Raw genomic sequence first — 27292 nt, forward strand, 5'->3', positions numbered from 1 at the left:
TTAGCTTAAACTCATTCCTCTCAATTGCACATCCTAGGAGATGAGATTGAAGACTGGGGTTCTTCTACAGCAACGTGGAGGAACAGATATCATATTTTCTGGTTTGCTTAATTAATATAAACAGTAGGTCTTTTTTCCCCAATAACTTCTTACAAGGAAGTATAATCTATTGAAGATTTAAGTGCAGGAGGGAATGCTGGTGTCTGGCTGGTTTATCACTCCCAACCTTCCTCTCCACCTTTGGGTTTCCACCCCAGATTCCCAATAATCCACAGAGCACAGGTGGACACTTGCAGGACAAATAGATAAGTCGGGGTCATTGTCAAAGGGAAAACAACCGCCCACAAGAAAGACATAGTCCCGAATTCCCGTCATTCAGTGAATCGGCGTTGAGCGTCTACTCTGTGCCTGCTACCCTTCCAGGTTCTGTGAGGGGCCTACCGGATGAAAACAGACCAGCTCTGATTTCGTGGGTCCTGTCCTCCAGAGTGGGGCTTTCTGACACCCTTGGATAAGACTGCACTTTGAACTGAGTATCAGATCCGTATCATCTCACTGTATTGTGTGTGTGGTGGGGGGGGGGGGGTAGTAACACCCACGCACATCTGCCTCCAGGATCTTGAATAATTTGGTGGAACAGGCACAGGGACTGAGTGATCTCATAGGAGCTGCTGTCACTTTAGCTACTTTTTTCTGCTGTCTCTGATTAGATGCTCATTGTCTAAACTGCTCCCACTGACCCTTGTATCGGCCAATTCCAAATGGCTGGGTGAAGCATAATCAGTAGAGACTGATGGTGATGTAGTTGATGCCGTCTTAGTAATGTGATGCGTATTATGGAGAATTTCCAGATTACCCTAACCCCAGGTTCCTGAGACACTGCACATATAAGGAGCAGGAGCAGAAAGGGATTCAAAGAATCACTTTATTATGGCCACTGAGACTTCCAGTAACTCCCAGGAAAGTGGAGTGAGTACGTGCACCTTGAGCCCTACTTAGATGTCCTGGCCTCAGCTTAACTCTTTGACTGGCTGTCTCGGACGTTCAGGCATGCAGTCTGGGCGTCAGGGGTCGTATTTACAGAGGAAGCTTTGCTCACCTTCTCCAAGGCTTGGACTTAGAGGCTGTAATACAAAGACACCATCTATGGCCCTGTCCCAAGAGAGTCACTCTTGGCTCAAGTGTGTTCACCAAAGAGAAGTGGAAGCCCAGGAGATGTGAGTGACAGGCCAGCACCTGCCATTCGGGCAGTAATGTCCCTCAGATGCCAGCCCTTAGGTCTTGGGAACCTCACTCACCAGAGGGGGCAGTGGATGGAACCATCAGATCAGCTGCTCCTCTCTTCTTGGGGTAGGACCCAGGACAGGGCACAGCACCTCCCCTGGGGAATGGGAAGCCAAAGTGCTCCTCCAGCTTCATGAGAAACCTTGGACTTCAACGCTGAGGAGGTGGAAAGATAATCGTGTAAAACTGTAATACCTGCCGCTTCCCCACCGTCACTTACTGGACCCCGAGGATGTGCTGAGTGCCCTGCCCACCACGTCTCATACCAACGTCATCCAGTTTCTCTGAAGTGTTCTGTGGTTACCCAGTGATGTGGCTGTTACGATGAGACAAATGCTCTGAGCACTTCTGAAAACATCGGAACTGGATTCTAACCCAGACTGTCGGTTCCGAAATTCAGTGGCAGTCTGCTAACGGCTTCTTTGCAGTCATCACGCTGGCAGTAGGCATCGAATGTGTCTGCTCCTTCATTTAATCAGCAGGAACCTTTAAGCTCTGGCTGCAAGACACATGTGCTGCCAGCCTTTTCAGAGTTTGCAGTAATCAGAGAAGATGAAGACCCCTGTCTTTATGGAACTTCCCATTTCCTGTTCTAATTTTAAACAGCTTCAGTATTTATCAGCCAAGACAATGGACATTATTTTTCATAGCTGGCCACAGTAGAAGTTATGTTGAAAGAATAAACCATACTGCCTTTGCTTTTTTTAAAATCAGGTTCTTTGGGTTTTCTGAGACCCTTTTAGAAGATATTGGCCTGGACTGTGCAGACTGTGTGTTGGGGTTATTAAATTTCCCTTGCCTCTGCTGTTGTCTTTAGCAATTGTTCAGGGGAAGCAGGAAACCCCAATGAGGATGTGACATTGAGTACCAGCACATAGCACATCAAGAGAGTATTGAAAAGGGGTGGTGCAGGGAACACAGGTATTCAAAAGACTGGGAGAGATGGGACCCAGGAATTAACATCTGATAAAAGTGGACCAAGGTTGCTGTGAGAAGAGGAGAGGATTCCTTCTCACCCATGAGGAACTGACTCATCAATGCAAGACGAGAGATGCTCAGACATCAAAATGAAAGGGATTTCTAACTACCCAGAGAAACAGGAAAGAGCAGCGCATTCTAAAAACCAGAGCGTCTGGAGAATTGAGAGGAGGTTAAGGAAAACAGCGATTCTGCTTTCAAAAACGTGTAAATTAAATGACAAATGAAAAAGCTGTGCCACCCAGAGCAGTTTGAGGGAGGCATTTAAGAGAGACTGTGATTCGGGAACTGGTCCTGCGAACTTGGGAAATGGCAAAGCAGATGGAAAATTAACTGAAAATGGAGAAACTAAATGGGTTATGGTGGCATTTATGAAACGGTAGGAGAATTGAAGTCTAAAGGGAAATAGTGAATAATAAATATGTCTAGAGAACATTTCCAATAATCAGATTTTGGAAGTTAAGGGAGACTTAACTGTGTGGCAAAAGACATAAAATAGAAATCTGGAGGAATACGATATTTTAAGTAATTGTTGCAGGAGGCTTGTGCAGCCCGTGTCTGGTTGGCTTTTGAGGAAAGACAATGGGGCTGTAGAACTGGCAAAGAGAAACATGGCTTTAAAAAGACTGAGTTGCACCCATGATGAGATATTTTAAAATTTAGCTGGGTGGAGAAACAGTAAAAAAATATTTACATCATGTTGACCACTTACATACATGTTAGCTACTTACGCGTTCACCACTTACATACATGTTAACTGCTTACATGTTCACTTACATACATGTTAACTGCTTACATGTTAACCACTTACATTAACTGCTTACATGTTCACCACTTACATACATATTAACTGCTTACATGTTCACCACTTACATGCATTAACTGCTTACATGTTGACCACTTACATGCATGTTAACTGCTTACATGTTCACCACTTATATACATGTTAACTGCTTACATGTTAACTACTTCCATGCATGCTAACTGCTTACGTGTTCACCACTTACATACATTAACTGCTTACATGTTCACCACTTACATACATATTAACTGCTTACATGTTCACCACTTACATACATGCTAACTGCCTACACAGTAACCACTTACATACATGTTAACTGCTTACATGTTCACTTACATACATGTTAACTGCTTACATGTTCACCACTTACATGCATGTTAACTGCTTACATGTTGACCACTTACATGCATGTTAACTGCTTACATGTTCACCACTTATATACATGTTAACTGCTTACATGTTAACTACTTCCATGCATGCTAACTGCTTACGTGTTCACCACTTATATACATGTTAACTGCTTACATGTTCACCACTTACATACATTAACTGCTCACATGTTAACCACTTACATACATGCTAACTGCTATTCGACAGTACCCGAGGTATAGTAGGCACTGTGGTAGCATCAGGTTACATGCACTGAACCACACGACACTGTCACAGCTGCTCATATGGTTTAACCCAGCCCTGGTTACCAAGGAGGAACTGGAGCCGCAGAGAATGCTGGGTATGCTGCCCCAGGTGACGCGTGGGGGCAGTGAGCCTGGCTTTGATCCGGTCTCACTGCAAAGCCCTTCTCTTTCCTCGACAGCATCAAACCTCAGCAACATGGAAACGGCAATGCTCCCTTTTACTCACTCCACACGTATTTATTCAGCACCAACAGTGCTCTGTTTACTGCTAGAAATACATACTAAATAAAAAAGGGAGAGGAGGTTCTGCCTTTGTGATGTGTGCGGTCTACTGGTTTAAAACAGAGACAGCTTAGACCACTCACCCAGTAGAAACAGACCATGAACCATTCTTCTGGTAGCACAGAGCAAGCAAAGATGAAATTAATTTCAGTTTTATGTCCTGGATATTTTACACGATGTGTCTAAAACTATTTCATTATGAAATCAAAATAAAGCTATGCATGAGATCTTCTCCACTGTTTGTTAGATAGAGTCTTCGGCATCCAACATGTTAACACTAGCGACACATCTTAATTCAGACTAATCATCTATCAGGTGCTCAGTAGCCACACTCCATTGGTGCTGCCATAGTAGACGGTGCAGATCTAGAGAGAACTTGGCATTTCTGCCAAAGTTCAGGCAGATTAGAGAAAACTTGGCCTTTTTTTTTTTTTACTGTTATCTCTGATCCTCATACATCAACCATGCAGAGAGCACAAAATACAGGTTAGTTGAGAAGTATTTATTTCACTTAGATTTCAGCTTAATCCACCTACTAGTGGAGATACAGAAGAAAGCTGGTCTCTCTGTTTCCCATATATTCACGTATCTTTTGGTTCACCATTGTGTATGGCACTGGCCATCAGAAAACAACTAGTTGATACTTTACCATCAATAGATGATGACAACACAGACGTAAACTCTGCGGATCACTACGGCCTCCCCACCAGCATGGTTTGTGTACTTACTGCTCTGATAGAAATACTGAAGGTATAATTTTGAAGCTTAGCCGCAGTCAGAATGTCTGGTATCTTTTTCCAATCACTAATAGTTTATTATCCATTTTCAATAGATAGGCAAAACATATAGGATTTTAATCTTTAAAAAAACTGTCCAGCAGGTGATAACGGAGACCAAGCTGAATGGCATTTAATGGTGTTTCCCTAGGTAAAGCAGTTAGCTCTGAAACAAGTTTAAATGAAAAGAGAGCCTGAGGAAACATGGACTGTCCTTCTAAAACTTGGTTGGGGGAGTTGAAGGCAATGCCTGCTTGCTCCCTGCCAGTTTCGTAATGAGATTACTGTTTACTGGAAATTTCTGTTGGGGGTTTTTTCCTTCTCCAAGCCCTGAAGACTCTTAAAGCGAAAGACAATATTAACATTGAGTTTATGGATCTGTGGCTCCAGCATATTGAATCTTTTTTATTTTTATTTTTTGGAATGTTGAATCTTAAAGGGACACAGGAAAACCTGGAGTATGATGGACTTCCATGGAATTGTGTCCAGAGACTCTGAACAAGAGTGATTGCTTCTACATAAACAACCTGCTCATTCCATCTGATTTCACTGTAAAATTGAAGAAAAGGCATGGATGGAGGAAACACAGTTGGGAATTTAAAGGAGGAGGTTTAAGTAGATTCAACAGACAAATCCAAAGATAGATGCTCAACAGTGTGTGATAGCTTCCTCGTGGAAAGAATGACTGACATTCAGTCCCTGGAACATAACCTGGGAGTGGCTTTCCACAGGGCCACGGCTCTAAGTCAAAATCAAAACACTTGTTCTCTGGTGTGCCTTTTCCAAACACACGCTGCCTATTGCTAAACCTCTCGATAATTTACTAAAATTTTTCAGTTTTCACCCACGTCAGTGGCATTAGGTAGGTTCAGGCTGCATTCTGTTCACCTGCAACATGCTGGATAATCAAATCCTGGCTTGAGAGCTCACTGAATTCTGTAAGAAATACCCAAGTGAATTGGCTGACCTAAGTGAGTTTGGGGCAGCAGATACAGTTTTCTTTTCTTTTCTTTTCTTTTCTTTTCTTTTCTTTTCTTTTCTTTTCTTTTCTGACAGGCAGAGTAGACAGTGAGAGAGACAGAGAGAAAGGTCTTCCTTTTGCCATTGGTTCACCCTCCAATGGCTGCCACGGCTGGTGCGCTGCAGCTGGTGTACCACGCTGATCTGAAGCCAGGAGCCAGGTGCCTCTCCTGGTCTCCCATGTGGGTGCAGGGCCCAAGGACCTGGGCCATCTTCCACTGCACTCTCGGGCCCCAGCAGAGAGCTGGCCTGGAAGAGGAGTGACCGGGACTAGAACCCGGTGTGCCAGCGCCGCAGGCGGAGGATTAGCCTAGTGAGCCGCGGCACCGGCCCAGATACAGTTTCCTATCAGCTCAGGTAAATGCCACTGGTGGGCTCTGCCTGCAGTTTTTATATTGAAGTTTCAGCAGCCACGTGTTCCGTTGATGATGCTTTCCTGTCTGTCTCTTTCCTCCAACTGCTGTTTTCTTTGAACTGTTTCTTGCCTTGATTACTACAAAGTCTCATCTGTTTATCTTCAAACCTCCATTTCACAGTCAGGGTGAAGGGTGAACCCTTTAGGATAGGCGATAGAGTAGTTAGCTGTGTAGTTTCTGCTCTGTCTTAGCTTCATTCTCCCAAGTTACTTCCCCACATACAACGAATATCCGTACCATTATAAACTGATTGTAACTTACTTAATGCATCGTGATGTTTTGTGGTTGTCTGCCTTTAACTTTGCATTTTCCTTCATGCAATGTGTCTTCTCCCTTTCCTCTGCCATCCATCTGCCTAACCCTTACTGTTTCTTTCTGATACAACCCAAAAATCTTGCACTTCTTTTCCTCATTCTAGCCTTAGATTCCCAATAGAATTGGCCCTATTCTCTTTACCAACTTAGTACATGTTTCTCTTTTTACAGTAACTATTCTTTGTTGATGTCTCTCTCCAATCTTGAAAACCAAAGTGGGTTTGTTTATATTTCTTTAATTTTCCTAAGAAAGTTTCTGACACATTGTGTGATACATAGTAGGCACTCAAATATGTCTATTGTATGGAAAGGGGGATGGATGGATGGATGGATGGATGGAAGAAGGGAAAGGGGGAAGGAGGGAGAGAAGCACTGATGGGTGGATAGATTCAAGGAATGAAGAAAGTGGGAAGGAAGGATTGATGGGTGAATGGGTGCATGGATAAAGGTATTAATGGATGCATGGCTGTACTGGTGGATAAATAGATGAGCAAATGTATTATTGACGGATGGATGGCACTTCTAGTGATAATATCTCAGCTACCAGATATTAACTCAGCCCTATTCCAGACAAAGTGATAGAGCTAAAAATAACCGTGGAGAACAAAAACAAAATATCAGCTTGAAAAAAATAAAAATATTCTAATTTAGACTCAAAATAATCACTTTGAAATCTTGATGATAATAAGGAATTTAACCAAAGTGCGGTTCTTCTCAGAACTCCCATTCCAAGCAGGCATCGTCAAGAGCCTCGGTAAGGGGACTGAAGTGGAACATTGCTTGGGTGTGCCTGTCTGGACCAGAAGTAGAACAGGCTTGATTCCTGCTGTCTAATGGGCTCCTGAAACACCAGCCCAGATGCTTAAAAGGGAAGAAGGAATAGAAAATCCCCAGCCTCAGTTGCATAGAAGATAAGGACTAACCATTAACAAAGCAGAGAAGCTTTTTCACTTCTGCTTCTATTGGGCTTTGGTCTGGCCCAGCTGTGGCCGTTGCAGCCATCTGGGGAATGAACCAGGGGATGGAAGATTGATCTCTCTCTCTCTCTCTCTCTCTCTGAATAAATCTTTAAAAAAAAAAGAATGTGGGTAAAAGGGCAGACAAGCACAGTATTTTATTCATGTTTAACTAACATATAACTGTACATAGTTATGCTCAGTGTGATAATTCAATACATGTGAACATGTGTAGTGATTGAGTAAGATGATTAGCATTTCCATCTTCTTATCCTTCCTTTATGCTTGGAGCCTTTGAGCACCTCTGTTCTAGTTCTCCAAGATGTAATAGTCCATTGGAAATTGGACTCAGGAGAGCTTACTGCTCCTCCGCTTGCATTTTGTACCTGTTTTCCAACCTCTTTCTTTCTCCTCTCTCCCTCCCCTCTGGTAAGCTCTGTCTTCTACATTGACTGTGATTGCCACATGAGAGAGAACAGGACGCAGTATTTGTCTTTCTGTAGCACTGCAATTTTTATTTAAGTATCCATGGGACTCACGGTGAGGCCTGACACATAACAGACACACAGTAAATAGTTCTTGAATCAAGAAAGTATCTTTGTAGGAAAGGATCAGAGGGGCTTCAAATGTATCAAATGGAATAGTGATTTCTCCTTACTCCTATAATAGCAGTGTTCTATTTTTTCTGTTTGTTAAATATTTGATTTCAGGGAATTTTGAGAATAAAAGATACACAGAAGAAAATGAAAAATACCTGTAATCCTTCCATGCATAGACACGCTCTGCTTTTATCCTCTTTTCTGCTTGTTGAACATTAAATACTGAGCATTTTCTCCATGCTATTAACTCGTCTTCAAACACATGATTTTTTAATGTCCCGATAGCCCATTGAACGCTTACACAACATTTGTTCTTTGCTTTTCCCTTTTTGTCCTTAGAGACCTGATTCTCCCCTGAACAGCGTGGTCAGACTCTACTGTGGAGGACCATGGATGGATGTGTGGCCTCTTTCTGAAATTTCTTGTAGCTTGATCTTCCTTAACTACCTTTTTTAAAACTTATTCAGCTGTGCCTGACATTAAAGGAATATAAAGCTTGGAGATGCTGCGGCTTTGTTGCTCTGTCTTTCTGTGGACGTCTTTGAATGCTGCAAGCTACCCAACTGTGCTTCACTGAGTGTCTCCTAAGTGGCCATGATGGCCTTTTCTTGGTGCCTGAGTCCAGCCTGACCACAGGCAGGGTGGCTGTGAGGAGTGGCAGAGATAGGAGTGCTGTAGGCGGACATTACCTGATATGAGAACACGAAAGTGGAAAGTTGGCCACGTGGATGCTCTCCAAGGCAGTATCAGGAGTCATCCCTGGTATCTCTCCCTGTATCATCCTCACGTCTGATCTCTCTAAACACCTGCCATGCCTCTCCTCTTTTGGTCCTGTCTACCACTGCCTTCTCTTCCTCCTTTTTCTTCTCTCTCTCTCTCTGTCTCTCTGCTACAATTACAGTTAAAGCCACCCGTATTTTTCACTTTGATGACAAGAACACAGTAAATAGTTCCCTTGTATCCACTCTAGTCTCTTTCCAATCCATTTTCTACACAGACATCAAATGAGATTATAAGCTCTTATAAAAGAAATATCTGATTTTGCTGCCTACTTGATTAAGCCATCTAGTGTCTTCCCACTGTTTTAAGACAAAGGTAAAATTTAGCATGGCTTACAAAACTCTGCACTCTGTCCCTATTCATCTTCTCAGCCTCACCTAATGTCGTATCTGCTTGTCTCTCTCTGCTTCAGCTTTGCTGCTCAGTCCCACACATGCACCGCCACAGGGCCTTTGCACAGGCAGTGCCCTTGCTTGCTTCCATCTCCTTTACCTGGTTAGTGTGGATGCGTCCCCCAGGTCAACTGTACTTCCTCAGCTTTGCCTGACCACTGTTTCTCCTTCACACAGCCACTCTCCTCTCTATTACAACAGTTTCCATAGGTCTGTGGTTAATTAATATCTGCCCTTTCTCGTCCTTTAGACTATAAGCTTCATGAGGGCAAGGATCATGTCTACTTATTTATTTATCCCTGGACAACTAGCCGATTCATGAACTGTAGCAACCGCTTGATAACTGTTAGTTCAATTCATATGAATGGAAAGGCTATCCACTCATCGATGTTGAATACCACGTGGTTCATGAGCAAGTAGCTTCCTTCAAGGGAGCTTGTTAATGCAGATCACTGGAATGCTTACAGATCTGCCAAAGATCACTTGAACACGGGCCTCCGGATCTGACAAGGACAGAACGGTTGCACTCCATGTGCTAATTACAATCAGTGACTCATGCCTTGGCGATTCCTGAGCGTGAATTCAGATTCATGGAGAAGAGTGATGGACAAGTTACTCTGCCTGCACGGGTACCAGTGCTTCCTCAGCGCCTGGGTACTTGGGATGGGAGCAGCAGTGTGCTTTCCGACTTTTTCATTGATGGTGGCATCTTTCCATTTGTCTGACACCTCGTTAATTCTCCCCTAAAAGTGTGCCTTTCTCTCTTCCGCTCTCTAGATTCATGGTCAACGTGACGTGGGATGGCAAAGACCTGTCCTTCACTGAGGAGGGCTATCAGGTGCACCCCAGGCTGGTGGTGATTGTGCTGAACAAGGACCGAGAATGGGAGAAGGTGAGCATCCTTCACGCAGAATGCAGGGCGGGAAGACAGTGTGGGCAACAGAGGGCTCCAAACCACTGCCTTCACAAAGCACTTCTGTGGAGCTGCTGCAGACTGCATCTCACAGCCAAGGGTCCTGCCTGGAACAAGGCAGACTAAGTACTGTGAGATGCGGGTTGGAATGCTTTCCCTGGGTAAACAGGGATAGTTGTGCGTTGATATTCCCGTGGGTTGTCAGACTCCAGTAGAAAGTATCCTTAAAGGATTTAGAATAATTTAAAGACAGTCTGGTTCACACCATCACAGTAGCAAATGCTGACAGCATACCAGTTTGCCTAGACTGCATAATTGAGTACCACAATCACTGTCGCCAAATGAGTGAAGTGCCTTTGTTGTCATTTACTTAGTCTTTTACTTTACGTAAACGAATTTTCAAAGCTTACGTGTATCACTTCTGTAAGTCATAGGTGAGAGAGGGGTTTGTAATTCTTGTAAAGTATGTTTTCTAGTAGGTATGCAAAATGTGAAAAATCAGTGTGCAAAAAAACAAAAACAAAAACCCAAAAAGTCGTGTAGCATGCAAGCCTTGTGCTGAGTCGGAGAAGGGAGACCTCTCATTATAGACCTCCTGACTGTGCTGTTTGTGTCTTCACCAGTGGTACTGCCTCTCCTATAATTCAGCTGTTTAGTCATGACGGTCTCACAGAAGAGTGGAAGAAAAGGGACCGAAAAGCAAGCCTAGTACTGTCATTTTGCCTTCTTTGACAAGCAATGCCTGAACTGTAAATTCTAGTTTCTTGAGATTTATCTTCACTTTGCCACTGAAGTGGAAGCCTGTGGAGGGGAGAGAGAGAGAGACAGGATGTTGTGTGGGAGACATAGCATAATTACCTAGGACCAGGAAGACGCACTGTGTTCACGGAAGCATTGACTTCAGGGGACGGTGACAGATTCCTAGAAGGGAGCCGTGAGGAGGAAGTTCGGGAAATGTTGTGTGATGCTTCCAGGAGCTACAAGATACACGGTCCCTCAAGTGCATGTAAAAAAAGGCACCAAACTGGTGGTTGCCGCGGCTCAATAGGCTAATCCTCCAACTAGTGGCGCCGGCACACCGGGTTCTAGTCCCGGTCGGGGCGCCGGATTCTGTCCCAGTTGCCCCTCTTCCAGGCCAGCCCTCTGCTGTGGCCAGGGAGGGCAGTGGAGGATGGCTCAAATGCTTGGGCCCTGCACCCCATGGGAGACCAGGAGAAGCACCTGGCTCCTGCCTTCGGATCAGTGCGGTGCGCCAGCTGCGGTGGCCATTGGAGGGTGAACCAACAGCAAAGGAAGACCTTTCTCTCTGTCTCTCTCTCTCACTGTCCACTCTGCCTGTGGAAAAAAAAGATAGACAGAAGTGATGCATAATGCATTATTTGACCATACAGCATTAGAAAAATAGTAACTATAAAAAAACAGATCTAGAAAAATCAAATGTTTGCAAATTGCTACGCATTTCTAAATACGCCATGGCCATAGAAGAAATCAGAAAGACATTCCAAGGTATTTTGAACAGAATGATGAAAACATAAAAATCTGAGGAATAAAACGTAAGGCATGCTAAGAGAAGTCCATGGCTTTAATAAAAGGAAATTGCAAAGTCTAGCTTCTACATCAAGAGGCTAGAAAAAGAACAAGTAAACCCAGATGAAGTAGAAAGAAGAAATAGTGACTATAAAATGAAAATCAACACAGTAACATACAAGCCATAGAAAATCAACAAAGCCAAAAGCTAATTCTTTCAAAAGATTAATAAAATTCACAGTTCCTATGATAATGTTCACACAAAAGAGGGAAAATGCAAATAACCAATATTAAAAATGCAAGAGCGAATATCACCAGACATTACTGATCCTATAGGCGTTAAAACAACACAAAAGATTATGTAAAAAATTAGACAACAAATTCAACAGTGTAGATAAATTGGGTAAATTCGTTGAAGAAACACAATTTTTCCAAAATGACAAAAGATGAGTTTGACAATCTGAATAGTTCTATATTTGCTAGGAAATTGAATGTATGACTAAAATCTGTTCCATTTATAAAAAGAAAAAAGAAAAATTCTTGGCCTAGATAGTTTCACTGTGAATTCTTTGAAATACTTAAAAAAGAACAAACACCAGTCTATCCAACGTTTTTCAATATGTTACTAATCATAATCCAACAATATATTTTTAAAAGGATAATACAGCATGGATAAGTGGAGTTTATCTTAGGAATATAAGAATGGTTTAACATTCAAAAATAATTCAGTGTAATTATCATCTTAACAGAATAAAGGAGAAAAAATTGCAGTTATCTGTCTATAAATGCAGAAAAAGCATTTGACGAAATCCAACATCCATTCATGATAAAGAACGTAAATTCCTTAATATGACAGAAGAGTATCTAGGATGAAAACCCCAAAGCCAGTTTTCAGTGATGAACAATGAAAATAGTTCCCAAAATGTATACTTGAATTATTCTTTAAAATTCTTATTTATCTTTCTTTATTTAAAAGGTAGGGAGACACAGACTGGGGGGGGGGCGGAGGGAGGGGGGAGGGGAGAGGGGGAGAGAGAAAGAGAGGGAGGGAGGGAGGGAGGGAGGGAGGGAGGGAGAGAGAAAAACTTCTTATCAGCTGATTGACTTGCCAGGGCTCTGCCAGACCAAAGCCAAGATGCAGACACTCAATCCAGGTCTCCCACTTGAGTGGGAGGGATGCAGATATTTAAATATTTGAGCCATCATCATTACCTGCTGCCTCCCAGTGTGTGTGTTAGCAGCGTGTGAAACTGGGCAATCGAAAGGGAAGCAGATGTCCCAAGACGTGTCTTTTTTTCAGTCTCTTTTTGTTTAAGGTATACAAGCCTCATGTATTTCAGCTATACAGATGTGGGAACGCAGTGATGCTTCTCTCCTCCTCTCCCTCCCACCTCGCTTCAACCCTTCCTCCTCCCCCCTCTCCCATTCCCACTTTTAATTTTTGCAAAGCTCTCCCTTCAGTTTGCTTGATCACTGTAAAGTCAGTCCTGTATTGAGTAAAAGAGATCAACAGATGTATGAAGAAGTATCTCACCTGCTGGGCGTAATGCCCACCCCTCAGATTATTTTTGATGAATAATGATGATTTTGGAAGAAAAGGATCAAATGGATACCAACATGGAAAAAAAAATGTACCTTGATTCATCACTCACACTATACACAAAAAACTTCTTGAAGTAAATTACAGGCCTAAATGTAAAAGCTAAAATTGTAAAGTTTCTAAAAGAAAAGGATAAAAGGGTATTTTTGTTACCTGAAAGGCCCAAAGATTTCTGAAATAGAAGAGAAAAAGCATTAAGCAATAAAAAGAGTAAAACAGTAAAAATAAACTATGCCATCAAAATTAAAAACTTTTGCTCATGTAAAGATGTTGTTAGATATGAAAAACATGGGGCAGGTGCTGTGGTTTAGTGGGTAAAGCTGCCAACGCTTGCCATGCCGACACCCTATATAGGCACTAGTTCAAGTCCTGGCTTCTCCACTTCTGATCCAGCTCCCTGCTAATGCACCTGGAAAAGCCTCGGAAAATGGGCCAAGTACTTGTGAGAGAACTAGAGAAAGCTCCTGGCTCATGGCTTCAGTCTGGCCTAGTCCTGGCCTTTGTGGCCATTTGGGCAGTAAACCAGTAGATGGAAGATCTCTGTCTTCCTCCACCCCCGTCCCTCTCTCTCTGTAATTTTCAAATAAATAAAATATTTAAAAAAAAGAAAATGAAAAACCCAAATTACAAACTGGAAGGAAACATTAACAATACATCTGTATCACAAAGGACTCACATACAGAAAAGGGGCATTGAAATTAAAACCACAGTGGGATACTTAATGCCTACTTAATAGCTTAAAACCAAAAAGACTGACAATACCAAGTGTTGATGAGAACGTGGCAAAACTGATTCTCATATACACGGGTAGCAACGTCAAATTACAGCCACTGTGGAAAACTATTTGGACAATTTTTAATATAAATCATGAGTAATACAAACCTTATGATGCATCAGTTGCACTCCTAGTTATTTATCCCAAAGAAATTTAATCATATATGCAAAAACTTACACCTGTGCAAGAATGTGACTGCAACTTTATTCTTAATAGCAAGACATCAGAAACAATGCAAATGTTATTAACAAAAGGGTAAGCCAATTGTGGTACATTCATAAAGTGGAACACTGCTCACCAATAAAACGATGAACTAATATGCACAACAACGTGGTGCCTTTCTTCAATATTTTGCTGAGAAAAAGCAAACAGACATAAAAGGTTATACTGTGTAATTCCTCGTGTATGAAGTTCAAGAGGAGGCAAGTCTAGACAGTGGGACTAGCTGTCTAATGGTGCTTCTATAGGATAGGGCAATCGACAAGAAATGGGCACAGGGAATTTTCTAGAAAGATAGCAGTGCTGCCCATCTTGAGATTTTGTCCAAACACGCTCAGCTGTGACACAAGATCTGCCCACGTCCTTGCCTGTCATTGTAGCTCATGAGAGGATAAACAGTCCTGCAAGCTGGGATGTCCAGCAGAACTAACGTCCACTGAGAATTTATAGTTAAAAAAATTATTGGAGAGGCAGAGACAGAGGGACAAAGACAGGCAAACAGGAAGAGATCTCCCATCCACTGGTGCAGTCTCCAAATGCCCACGACTGGCAGGAGGGGACCAGGGTGAAGTCAGCAGCCAGGCCCTCAGTCTGGGTCTCCCACGTGGGTGGCAGGGACCCAGTACTTGAGCCATCACCTGCTGCCTCCCTGGATACACATCCGCAGGACACAGGGATAAGGAGCTGGTGCCAGTGTTGGAACTCAGGCATCCTGAGTATCCCAAACAGTATATTAACTGCCACACCAAATGCCCCTGACCTCAGCATTGAAATTTCACCCCACTATATAAATACTAGTTATAACAACCACGGGCATTGCTTTAGGTGGCCCACCAAGCCACTGACTGACAGTTTCATCTGCTCATCCAGCAAATATTTATCCAGTGCCATCTACACTGCAGGCACTGATGCCCAGGATCTACTCTGGATGCTTGAAATCTATCAGTGAACAAGAGGGAAAAAAATCACTATTGTTCCCACAGAATTTAGATTCTTCAGAGCCTGTACATGCAGGAGACGGCTTTGCACACTTCTGTTATGCTGGAGGAGAGCACTGGCTTCTGTTTATTCTTCCTCTGTCTCCTCTGATATGCCCCATAACCCGTCTTGGTAGGAGACTGGCAATCCGTAGGTGTGCTGGTTTCTTCGTGCATGCTGGTTTTCTTTCCTGTTTCTGCTTGCAATGCCTCTGTACCCTCCTCTTCTTTCATCCCACCCTTCAAGTCTGATTTTTCCATCCACTTACAATTGCAAAACCAAAATGCAAGTTATTTTCTCCCTTATCCTCAGTAGGAAGTGGAGAACTTGGGGCTGTCTGCCTTATGTTGTTGAGGCTTGTGGTTATTTTTCAACGTTTCGAAGCTGTATGTCTGAAAATCACTCTGGGGACTGTGAAATCATTCTCCTTCCTTGGATGTAAGTAGTCCTGGGTGGGGCTTGGCTCCTACCTGCCACTTTTCCATGCCCCCTTCTGACCTGGCTCGGCTGCCAAGGAACCAGTCTACAAGGAGGCCACTGCAATGCAGGTGATAGCGTTGAATAAAAGAAGGATGCCCTTGAAATACTACATTTCCAGATTTTAAAAATGCCTTTTAATATTTTGTGTGTCCTCCTCCAAATGCCTGTTGAAATACAGCAATTTCCCAAAAAACACAGCTTAGGGAATTGCTGCCGAGTTGAGCTCCGAATGCACAAACACTCCCTGTAGTTTGTCTGTTTCCTGGTACTCAGGGGATCCAGGGCTTCAGAAGTAACTGCCTGTGCTTCTGGCTCTAAGAAAGAGGCAGCCAGTGGAGCAGGTGAATGCCAGTCATGTCATCCTCCAAGCCGTCCCCCAGCACTGCCCAAGGGTACAGCAGGTCAGCAGAGGGGACAGGCCGCAGAGGGGGCAGCTGTTACTCTGGGACCCTTCGTCTCACCTCTGAGGCATGTAATGAGGGTGTCCTGATACACAGAACAAGCCCTCAGCGACCTGTAGGCTCTGTGCATGGGCTCTGCTTGTGATGATGTCGCCACCAGGCCCACCTGAGCTACAGACCAGAACCCAGAACCGAGCAAGCTTGCTTTAGCAGATCAGGGCGTCCGTGGCTCTTGTCTCCCTTCTCCCCTTTCTTTTTCTAAGTGATTTTTGAAGCTGGGAACCAGGAATCCAATGCAGGTCTCCCATGGGGGTGACAGGGACCCATCACTGGAGCTATCCTCTGCTGCCTCCCAGGGTACAAACCAGCCGGAGCCTGGAATCTGGCGCAGACCCTGGACTTGAACCCAGACACTTTGATGTGGGATGTGAGTGTCCCACCCCGGCATTATAACCGCTAGGCCAAATGCCTGCCCCTAAACTTCCCTTCAGTTCCAGCTTTCAGTGAACCTTTGCAAGTATCCTATGTGCACACACCTAGGTACACATAAAACCTGGCTTTTTAAAGTTCTCTCTAACAAGTAACAATTGTGCATATTTATGATACTTTGATATGTTAATACACTAAAAGGCTAAATAAAACTAATAAACATATCCCAGACTGGCTTTAACAGGAATATGTATTAAGAGAGAAGTTTTCATTTTTATTTTTTTGAATTTATTTATTTACTTGAGAGGTGGAGTAACAGAGAAAGGGAGAGACAGAGAGAGAGGTCTTCCATCTGCTGGTTCAGTCCCCAAATGGCCACGACGGCCACAGTTGGGCCAATCTGAAGCCAGGAGCTCCCTCCGGGTCTCCCCTGGGGATACAGGGGCCCAAGCGCTTGGGCCATCTTCCATTGCTTTCCCAGGCTGTTCCTCCCCGCAAATGCTTGTTCTCCTACCCCCTGGCCTATCATAAAGCTGTGTTCTCGCCTTCCCACTACCCTGCAGGCCCTCCTAGTCAGCTGGCATCGGCTCTTGCTGAACTCCCTGGTGGTCCTGTCCCTTTGATTTGTCCCTTTCCCTTGACGCTGCATCGGGGCAACCCAGCATGGGTTGGATCCTGTCCAGTTCATCTGTACAGACCTGCACCTGACTCTTAGGAGTGTTAGCAGCTTGCTTTGAAGTTGTCGGTTGCATAGCCTTCATTTTCACCAGGAACCCCATCCAGGGAACATCGGTTCCTTTCGTCTGTCATTTAGCCATTTCAAGTAGGTGTTCTTACGCTGGACTCACGTGAAAATTCAAAGTCAGAGGAGCTGGTGACCAACTTAAGATCCCCAGATAAAGGGAGGTGCTTAGCTTACCAGTTCCAGGTTCCTGCTCATGTCTACCTTGGGAGTCAATGGTGTCAGCTCAAGTGGTTGGATCTCTGCCAGTGAAGTGGGAGTCTCAGGTAGACTTCCTGGCTCTTGACGTTGGCCAACCCCAGCTGTTGTGGGCATTTTGGGGGTGAACCAGTGGATAGGTGCTCGCTCGCTCTCTCTTTCTCTGCCTCTCAATAAACAAATTAATAAAATTTTTTGAAAAATATGAACTTTCTCTTTTAAAAAGTGTCCCCCAGGGAGTATATGAGGGAAGCAGGCTGAGTGTAGGTCGGCCTGACCCCAAAGGCTATGTCACACTGAATGACTGGTAGAGGGAAAGGGATGTCTTAGAGGAGAAATTAAGGGGATTTCTCCTGCTACCGTTGGAATTCATCTGCCTCCTTTTCTCGCTGGATGCAGATTCTGCTTGAACCTACCTGGTAGGAACTTGGAACATAAGTATTTACCATATTTCACAGATCTTGTAGTTTTTGGGCTATAGTAGTTCTGTCTTCCAATTTTACTCCCTAAGGAGGGGGCTATACCCTGTCTTCTGTGTGTGGTGCATAATAGAGTAGACGTCAGTTACAGCGTTTGTAGTATAGATACAACAGAAGAGATCCTATGAAAGCAAAGGTTGCCCTCTCCAGTGTGCGGTTCTCACTGAGGCTTATCAGTGTGTTACGACACACAGTGAGGAATAGTGATCCATGGTGTGCCGTCATCATGGGTTGTGACTTGTCAGTAGAGAATATTAGTTTCCCTCCCTCCAAATAACTGTTCATTTATATATTTTTTAAAGATTTATTTATTTATTTGAAAGGTAGAGTTATATAGAGAGAGAGAAGAAGAGAGAGAGAGAGAGAGAAACTTCCATCAGCTGGTTCACCCTCCAAATGGTCAAAATGGCTGGCCGGGGCTGGGTAGGCAGAATCCGGGAGCCTGGAACTATATGCTGGGTTTCCCATGTGGGTGGCAGGAGCCTAAGAACTGGGCCATCATCTGCTGGATCAGAAGTGGAGCCAGTGGGACTTGAACTGATGCTTATGTGGGATGCCAGCATCACAGGTGGCGGCTTGACCCACTGTGCCACAATGCCAGCCCCAATCACGGCATTTTAATCTTTGCCTACCCCCCACCCCACTGTCGCTTTCCCTGGGATGGCTTAGGGAGTCTCAAGAGCTCACGAGAATATGCAGAATTTTAGCGTGCATTTGCTTGTGTGTGTGTGTGTGTGTGTGTGTGTGTCAATAGTATGCAAAAGGTTCATTTTGCCAAAGGATTGAACTATTTGTACAAACATTGTACTTGGCCTCTGCACACACATGCTGGTGAAGATTATGCAAACAGCATCAAGGAAGAAAATTATAATTGCAAGGATGCCAGTAAATGACCGTTGACATACCAATTATGTGGCTTGCTGAAACGGAAGTGAGTGTTTACACATGTTGCAGGTGGGCAGGAGCGTGTTACAGTTCATTTTGCTGAGAAAGACAGCAGCAGCCCAGGGATGGAGCCATGGATTCCAGTGCTGCCTAGCACTGAACTCACACTGTGTGTTTGCTCTTAGGTTTTAGCTTTTCCTTTACCATTATGTCACTGGTATCCAAGGTAAGAAGCTCAATAAATATTTGTAGAATGGATGGGAGAATGAATGGAAAGACATTTTTCCCCAGGAACCTCCCAAAAGATTTTAATATAATCATTTTACAAAATGTGATTCCTCGTGCTACCTAAACGAATATTGCCCAGGGAAAGATGTGACTGCCTTAGCCCTGGAATAATTTTATATGAATCTCATCTGCATTTCTCACAAGCTTCCCTGGTGACTCTCATGCCTAAGAAAGAGGTAGAAATACTGCCGAGGCACAGACCTACTCGTTTTAGCCCCGAAGTGGTTTCATTCAGGACATCCTGTTATCAAGACCCCTTGCTTCTCAGGCATTGTCATTCTCTTTTCCCTTGGAGTCACTGCATAGAGTAGAAAAATAATATGGGAAAAAGAAAGAAAGAAATTGGAGTCTTAGTGCACTTCGAGTAAGCTCTGGTAAATGAGACAGTAATAAAAGTAAAAAAAAAAATGCTTCTGCAGATGTAGGGGACAAATTGTCCCCTGGTATATCTTTGATAAATATTTTTACATTAAATAACATTTTTAAGTAAAACTTTCTCCCTCCCCCCAATATCTAGAGGACAAATAAATGTTGGTGTCCAACACTTGCTTATTCACACACTCAATTAAAAATTTCCCTGAGTACCTTCTATGTGTAAGTCATTGTTGAGGGTTGCAAAATAGTCAAGACATCTGGCCTCCAAGAAACTTAGCATCTAAGAGGGCACTAGGTGCGGCTCCCAACTCCAGGGCAGTGAGGTATGCCACAGAAAGTGTTCTGATGAGATCCTGGGGTTTTTAAGGGAAGAGACTTGTTAGATGTAGGCAGAAGGAACAAGGGCATCAGGATGGAGAACTTGCCATTTGGAAAAAGTTCAGAGGTTTGGACTAATGAGCCTGGTGGAAAGACCATTGCATAAAGTGGTAATAGCACAAGTCCCCAGAGAGGCAAGACTGTGCAAGGCCCATCTGGGGAAGAGATCCATGTGTTGGAAACAGAGATTGTGTGGTGGGCGGAATTCTCAGAATGACCTCCACTGATACTCTCCCTTCTTCTACTCCCTTCCCTCAAAGTGTGCATGGGCCCTGTGAAGACCCTGAGCTGTTACACTCCTGTGGTTATATTAGGTTTATGGCAAAAGGGCTTTTTAACTTGGCTGAGATGCTGTAAAGGGAGATTCTTGGAGTGGGCCTCACCCAGTCACACAGTCCCTTAAAGTGGGGAGCTCTCTGCAGCCAGTGGCAGGAGAGAGATCCCAAGCCTGGGAAGAGGTTGCTTCCCTTCCCATTTGAAGCTGGAGAGAGTCACATGACAGGGAGTGCAGGGGGCTCCGGGTGTTGAGATCAGTGTCCAGCTGACCCTTAGCAAGGGTCCTGCATTTTTGAGGAACTGCAAGTGGCCAACAACGGAGGGTGCGGGCAGGGGTTCGTCCCAGGTGCTCGAGCTTGCCTGGACTTCCAACCTGCCAACTCTGGGATCAAGCCCAGTGCTCTTCCACATGGCAACGTTTGAGACAATCTGTGGCTTAACAATAGAACACTAAAACAAACGGCTGGAAGGGGACTTGTGGGAATGAATTTGAAACACAGACTGTGTTGGCTTTATTCAGTAATAGTCAGGACAGCGTTGAAGAGTGTGAGATTAGAGAACAGAAAAATAACAGTACTGGGTAACACTTAGAAGGTGCCTGAGGCTGCCAAGCGTTCATCCCCTCTGCACCGTGGGGCAGGTCTTACCGTTTGCCTCCTTCATACATGTGTGGAATGAGACCCAGAGAAATTCAAGAACTTGCTCAGAGCCACAAGGCTGGTAAGTGGAAAAGCCATGTTATTAAACCCCACAAGCTGCACCCTTAAGCAGGAGCCACACTTCTACTTTAAGAAGAAAATGGTGACTGGTGTGTGCTTTGGGAACATTTTTTGACGGTCTGTTGAAGTGTCTTGAGTTACAGGGAATGAAGGTACGAGGACAGTGGCAGCAGAACCCAAGAGAAATTGCAGAAACCGAGTCAAAAGCACGAGGAATTCACTACAGTGACTCTCTGAGGGATGTGTGACCGAGAGGAATCAGAGTCAAATCCTTGTTTTAATTTGAGAGGCAGAGAGATAGAAAGAGAGGAAGAGAGGGAATGGAGAGCTAACACTGATGGTTCACTCCCCGGATGCCTGCAGATGCCAAGAGACACATGCAAAAATGCTCAGGATCGCTGGCCATCAGAGAAATGCAAATAAAACCCAGAATGAGATATTACTTCATTTCAGTTAGAATGGCTGTTATCCAAAAGTCATAAAATAACAAATGCTGGTGAGGTTGTAAAGACAAAGGTACCCTAATATTCACTATTGGTGAGAATGTAAATTGGCATAACCATTGTGGAAAATAGTATGGAGATTGCTCAGAAAACTAAAAATATATACCATATGACCCAATGATCCCGTCCTGAGAATATATCCAAAGGAAACTAAATCAGCGTATGAAAGGGATCCCTGTGCTCCCTCGTTTATAGCAGCACAATGCACAGTCACTAAGATGTGGAACCAATCTAATTGTCCATGATCTGATGACTGGATAAAGGAAATGTGGTACATATTCACAATGGAATACTATTTAGCCATAAAAATGAAATCCTGACTTTTACAGCAGAATGGATGGAGCTATGGATCATTATGCTAAATGAAATAAGCTAGACCCAGAAAGATAATATCATCTTTTTTCTTATTTATAGAAGGTAGTAGAGTATAAAAATTGTGTGGGTGTCGTATCATTTGGTATTTAGTTATAAATATGGCCTCACTGAATCATACCATGTAAATGACAACATACCCTTCTTTCTCCACCTTCCAATCTTAGTCATGAATCCTTCACTCTGTGATATTGGTATCTGTTTTCAAGAAAAAATAATGTATACACATAATGTCTACATTTGAAGTGAATGTGACAAGATACTAAAAAACTATAAAAATAAAAATCTTTCACGTCTTACTAGTATTTATTTTACTAGTGGGACAATTTAAAAAAAAATAATTCTAAAAGAACTTGGTGGGGCTGGCACTGTGGCTCACTTGGTTAATCCTCTGCCTGCGGCACTGGCATCCCATATGGGCGCCGGGTTCTAGTCCTGGTTGCTCCTCTTCCAGTCCAGCTCTATGCTCTGGCCCAGGAGTGCAGTGGAGGATGGCCCAAGTGCTTGGGCCCTGCACCCACATGGGAGACCAGGAGGAAGCACCTGGCTCCTAGCTTTGGATCAGCGCAGCACTAGCCATAGTGGCCATTTGGGAAGTGAACCAATGGAAGGAAGACCTTTCTCTCTGTCTCTCTCTCTCTCACTGTCTATAACTCTGTCAAATAAAAAAAAAAAGAAGTTGGCCATGCCTGCAGGTAAAATTGTTTGCCTTTCTTCTCTCCCTGTCTCCCCTCTTCCCTTCTTTTCTGCTTTCCTCTCATCTCCCAAACCCACATTGGAAGTTCCGGTGCCTTTTCGTAAAATGAGTTTGGTAATATCAACAACCTTAGGAGAGTCTGTGTGAAGTTTAATTTGTTCCCTTATATAATGATCATTAAGTTTCTTAAATGATATGAGACAGAGCGAGGGAAAATATAGCCATTGCAAAAGACTTAAAATTATCATCTCACTTCCCTAGAGTCACAGTAGGGACTATTTACAAGACCCACACAGTACAATATGTTGGGTCACATTTGGGGAGAGTATGCCAGTCCTCTAGCAAATTAGCACATTCAGCTGAAATAAATGATGCCATTTCCGTGTGTGTGTGTGTGTGTGCACGCCTGTGTCTCCACATGCTATCCTTTGTCCTGCACTTGCTGTTCTTTTTCTCTTTTTCCTTTCTCTTTTGCAGTTGTAACATAAACCCAACTTCAAAAAGAGCAGCAGTTGAACCAATGCTCTACTGCAAAGCCACATTCTGCTACAAGTTTTCTAGGTTTCAGAAGTGAAAACCAAGGAATTCAGTTCCTAGAAAAGACATCTCTCTGGGAATGTAGGGATGTCACTGACTGATGATGATGGTGACGATGGTGGTGTCGTCGTTTGATGTGATGATTATGACGGCAGCAGCTCCCATTAGTGGAACTCCTATTGCATTCTAGACACCATACGAAGTGTGTTGAATGCATTGTCTTTTAAGTCCCACAACGTTCTCTGCATTTTCTCATATCTAAAAGGGAGATAATAACAACACCTACCTTATAGGGTTGTTAGGTGAATTAAACAAGGGAAGGTATTAAGTGCTTAGAACAATGACTGGAATATGGTGGATAACCTAGTGGTATTTCTGATTGTAATCATTTCACCCTCCTGTTATAGGACAGATATTGGAAGCCACACGAGTTGAGTGACTGAAAGTTATGTAGTGGTGAAGGCAGGTTTTCAATCCCACTAGTATTACAGTGGAGTGAGAGTCGGCCATTCCATCGAAGGGAGTACCCGTGTCTACACAACTCACAAACCCAGTTCCATGAGGACGCTGTCTGGGGGTGATGGGGGCAGGACAAGGCTGACAAGTGGTGTAGGTGTAAGACCGAAGCTGCACCCTTGCCATCCATTGAGAAAATAAGTGAATAGATTATTTAAATGACTTCAGATGAGTAAGTTATGTAACAACCATCTCAGGAGTGTTTCTAAGAACTCCATAATGGACAGCTGAAAGCCATTTTGCTTTTCTGCTGGGATCATCAACTCATGTGTGTTGTAGAGGAATGTGAAGAAGCCCTGAGCATCTCTGGTCAGCTCCTGGAGGAGGGAGGGAAGAAAAGTGGGGGCTGACGTTTAAAACTTTTTTCCATGTTTCCTGGAATGGAATGAGAGGTTCTTTCCAAACCTAGTTTTAGATGTCTCTGGGTGAGGATTAGCGAGGTTGGATCCAGGTAAAACCAGATCTAGTGAAGCTTTATCTGATTGCTGTAGTGAGGTTCCAAGTAAAACTTTTGTTTGGGGAAAAATGCTGTATTACTAACTTAAGGTTGAGAGGGAAGAGAGTAAGAAGATTGACTTTAGAGGTTTTTGATTCTAATGCAATAAACAGGAAGCATTTGGTGAGTACTTGTTTTGCACTTAGTAGTATTATAACACGAGCTACCATTTTTATAACTGCATTTTCACCACATGATCACCATGTGAAGCAGGGGATATTCTGTGACTTTATATAATAGTAGTGCAAATTTGGAGATGTGTAGTGACTTCTATCAATAGCTGAGAAAGGATTAAAATTCAAGGCTTGGGATTCTCCCAGTCTGGAGTTCATTTCAATAATTCACGTAGTTGTGAGGATGAATGATGGAAATTTTCATACAGCACCAGGAGAATCCTGTGGATGGTGTCCGCCTGGGAAGTAGAGTGGAGGGAAGGCACGTAAATACCTAGAACTTACATGGGCTCAAATGTTACTCCTGAAGATAATTAAACTGCAAGCTATGACTTTGTGATATGATTGAACCAGTTGTCCATTCTTTATCCACTCAGCTAGTCATGGAACAATAAATCACGTACTAAACCATCCATCTCTTTGTCAACACCTTTGCCTCACCGTCATTCATCCATCCACATAGTCACCGTTCACACTTGAACCCACCCACTTTCCACTAGTGACTACCTACTCTCTACCAGGACCATGGTAGGTCCTGGTGAAACAGAGTTGAATGAGACAATGTCCCTGCCCTCAGTGAACTCAGGCTAAGGGAGAGACAAAGAAATTAACTGTCTGTTGCGACAAGCTGACCTGAGTGTCAGTAGCAATGAGCTTGGGCACATGAGGCACTCACCCCAGCCCAGGTTTTGGAGAAGGAGGAAAGAAAAAACTTCCTGAAATAACCATCATATGTCTTGAGTCCAGGAAAGCAAAGACAAGGTATCCAAAGGGTGAGGTCATCAGATCCAACAGAACCACAAACATTTAAGTCTCTGCATTATTTTTCTTCATTCCACAATTCCCCTGGATAGCAGCAGGTGGATTTCTTTCACACCCACCAGCTACCAGACCTTAATGGCTTGTTGTCTAGGTCTGCTCTTCACTTTCTCTGATTGCTTCTGTCAGCTTCTGTTATTTTGCCATTTGCATGTTGTCGGTGCAGGCAGGGATGACATTTGTCCCTGAGAAAAGAGACAGAACAGTGAGGCGCTCCGCCACAGCAATCTGCTTCTGGCTACAAGTGGCAACGTCAGGTTGCCTTCTGTGTAGCCACAGTTTGGTTTTCTCATCTGTGCCTTTGGCAGCAGAATCTGCCCTCCCCACTATCCTGATTTTTTGGCATTGTAGCTTGGCATGGAACAGGGAGAGAGGCAGAGCTAGAGAGGGACTGGATTTTCCCAGTGTTGATCTCTAAGCTGAGGAAGATACTATGCTTTTTAGACTCTGAAGACAAGGGAACCGATCACGTTATACCTACCTTGAGGTGATTTCTCAGATTTTATACAGTGTAATTATAATAAATTATTGTGCTCTGATTCTGTCCTAGGGGCTTTATATCCATTCCATTGACAACCCTCCCCCTTATTATTTGAGAGGCACTCGGGGAGGGATGGAGAAAGGGAGGGAAGAGTGAGAGCAAGAAAGCTCCCACTTGAATGTCTACAACAGCTGGGGCTGGGCAGAGCTGAAAACGCAATCCAGATCTCTCATGTGGGTGACAAGGACCCAGTTACTTAAGCCAGGGTCTGTGTTATCAGGAAGTCAGATTTGGAAACGGAGCTAGGACTCAGACCTGGGCACTCTGATAAGGGATTTAGACATCCCAAGGGGCATCTTAACCACTCAGTTAAATGCCTACCCTGACCCATGTTTAGCAGGCATTCAAGATGAGGACCATGCCCCCCTCCATCCCCCAGATACTTGGGAGGAAACTGAGGCTCTGAGAGGGCTGGTGACTTGCACAGGATTACCCCAAGCCAGTCGGTGGCAAAGCCCAGATTCCAGTTCAGTTCTGTCAGACCCCAACATCCATCTTGTCTCCCTAACACCATATGGAAAAAATGGAGTTCCTTTGCATATTGGTAGCACAGGTTGTCAGTGCTTTAATTATGATAACCCGTGTTGGGAATTCCCTGGTCCCTGCACGGTGGACTTGCTCCCAGTATCTGTGAGGAGGACTATTACAGGTACAAGATTCCCTGCCGAACCAGTCTGTCTTTCCTGAGCTCAGCTCAGAGCATCCCACTGAGCTGTATGCAAATCTGTCTCCTAATCAGTCTCTTGCATTTTTGTGCAAAAGCCAATCAGCATTCCTCTGCAGATCTGGAGATGTAGATCCGTCCCCACCCCTGCAGCAAAGTGCTTTTTCTTCCTTATGACTCCACCATATGGCTCTTCAGCCATTGTCTCTTGAAAATGTGTTTTAAAACTCATCTCAGTCGTGCAATAGAATTACTGTAGCCTCTGTTCCTTCCGTTTGAATTAGAATTCTGCAAGGTAGGAAGACTGAGTGGACCTGTTGGAGAAGAGAGTAGCGTAGAGGCTGAACCTTCTTGATTTCCCTCAGTGTGAGAAAAGATGCCCCTGGGAACACTGGATGTTTGGAGGAAAACATCCAAAGGGGGGAAGAAACGAGAGAATCAACCTCTGTGCCTTTGAAGGGAGCTGCAGCATGATTTGAAGAAACTGACGGCCTCTTTCTCACATTGTATTGGGAGAAACCTGGTTCTTGCTATCTATTCCCTCTGTGCTGGTCTCTATGTGGGAGGCAGATTAGAGCTGATGGCATAGTTTTTCTTTCCGTGATTAAAATGTGTTTGAAGAAAATAGGACAGGCAGATCTAAGGTAGGAAAAGAGGGCAAGAATCAGTTTTTGGCTATCAGATCCTGACAGCCATGTCTTATAAAGGGAAAGCAGGGACTTTTGCCTCCTTTTAACAGGCAAAGGCACTGAAATTCAGAGAAGATAAAAGGCTTGTTCGAGGTTCTTCTGCATCCGCTTCATACATCTCACTCCATTGATAGCATTCCAGTTGGTGCCTTATTGCAGGACAGCGACATTTGAGTTTCATTACCCAAGTGGCACCCAATGGTTCACATCCATTAATTGTTATCCCATTGAAAATGGATGAGCATTCGAAAATGTGAATGGGGCACCCATCAATTTATACCACAAGTCACTGGGGGATAGACGTTGGAGACAAAGTTGGAGGAGCAGATGTCTAATCCAGAGCTGCAAATTTGAAGTCAGTGTCAGGGGTGAGTGCAGACACGAGGATG

At 43.9% G+C, this 27292-nt stretch overlaps 1 protein-coding gene across 1 annotated transcript in view; it reads left to right on the forward strand.

The window, feature by feature from the left end:
• GRIN2A (glutamate ionotropic receptor NMDA type subunit 2A) overlaps nt 1–27292 on the forward strand; it is a 402461-nt gene that overhangs the window by 262692 nt on the left and 112477 nt on the right. The window contains exon 3 of the mRNA XM_070065018.2: nt 10012–10126. Within this exon, the coding sequence (XP_069921119.1) occupies nt 10012–10126 (115 nt within the window). The remainder of the gene's footprint in view (nt 1–10011; nt 10127–27292) is intronic.

This window comes from Oryctolagus cuniculus, chromosome 19, assembly GCF_051225735.1.
Source record: "Oryctolagus cuniculus isolate XC-2025 breed Fujian yellow rabbit chromosome 19, ASM5122573v1, whole genome shotgun sequence".
NCBI lineage: Eukaryota > Metazoa > Chordata > Mammalia > Lagomorpha > Leporidae > Oryctolagus > Oryctolagus cuniculus.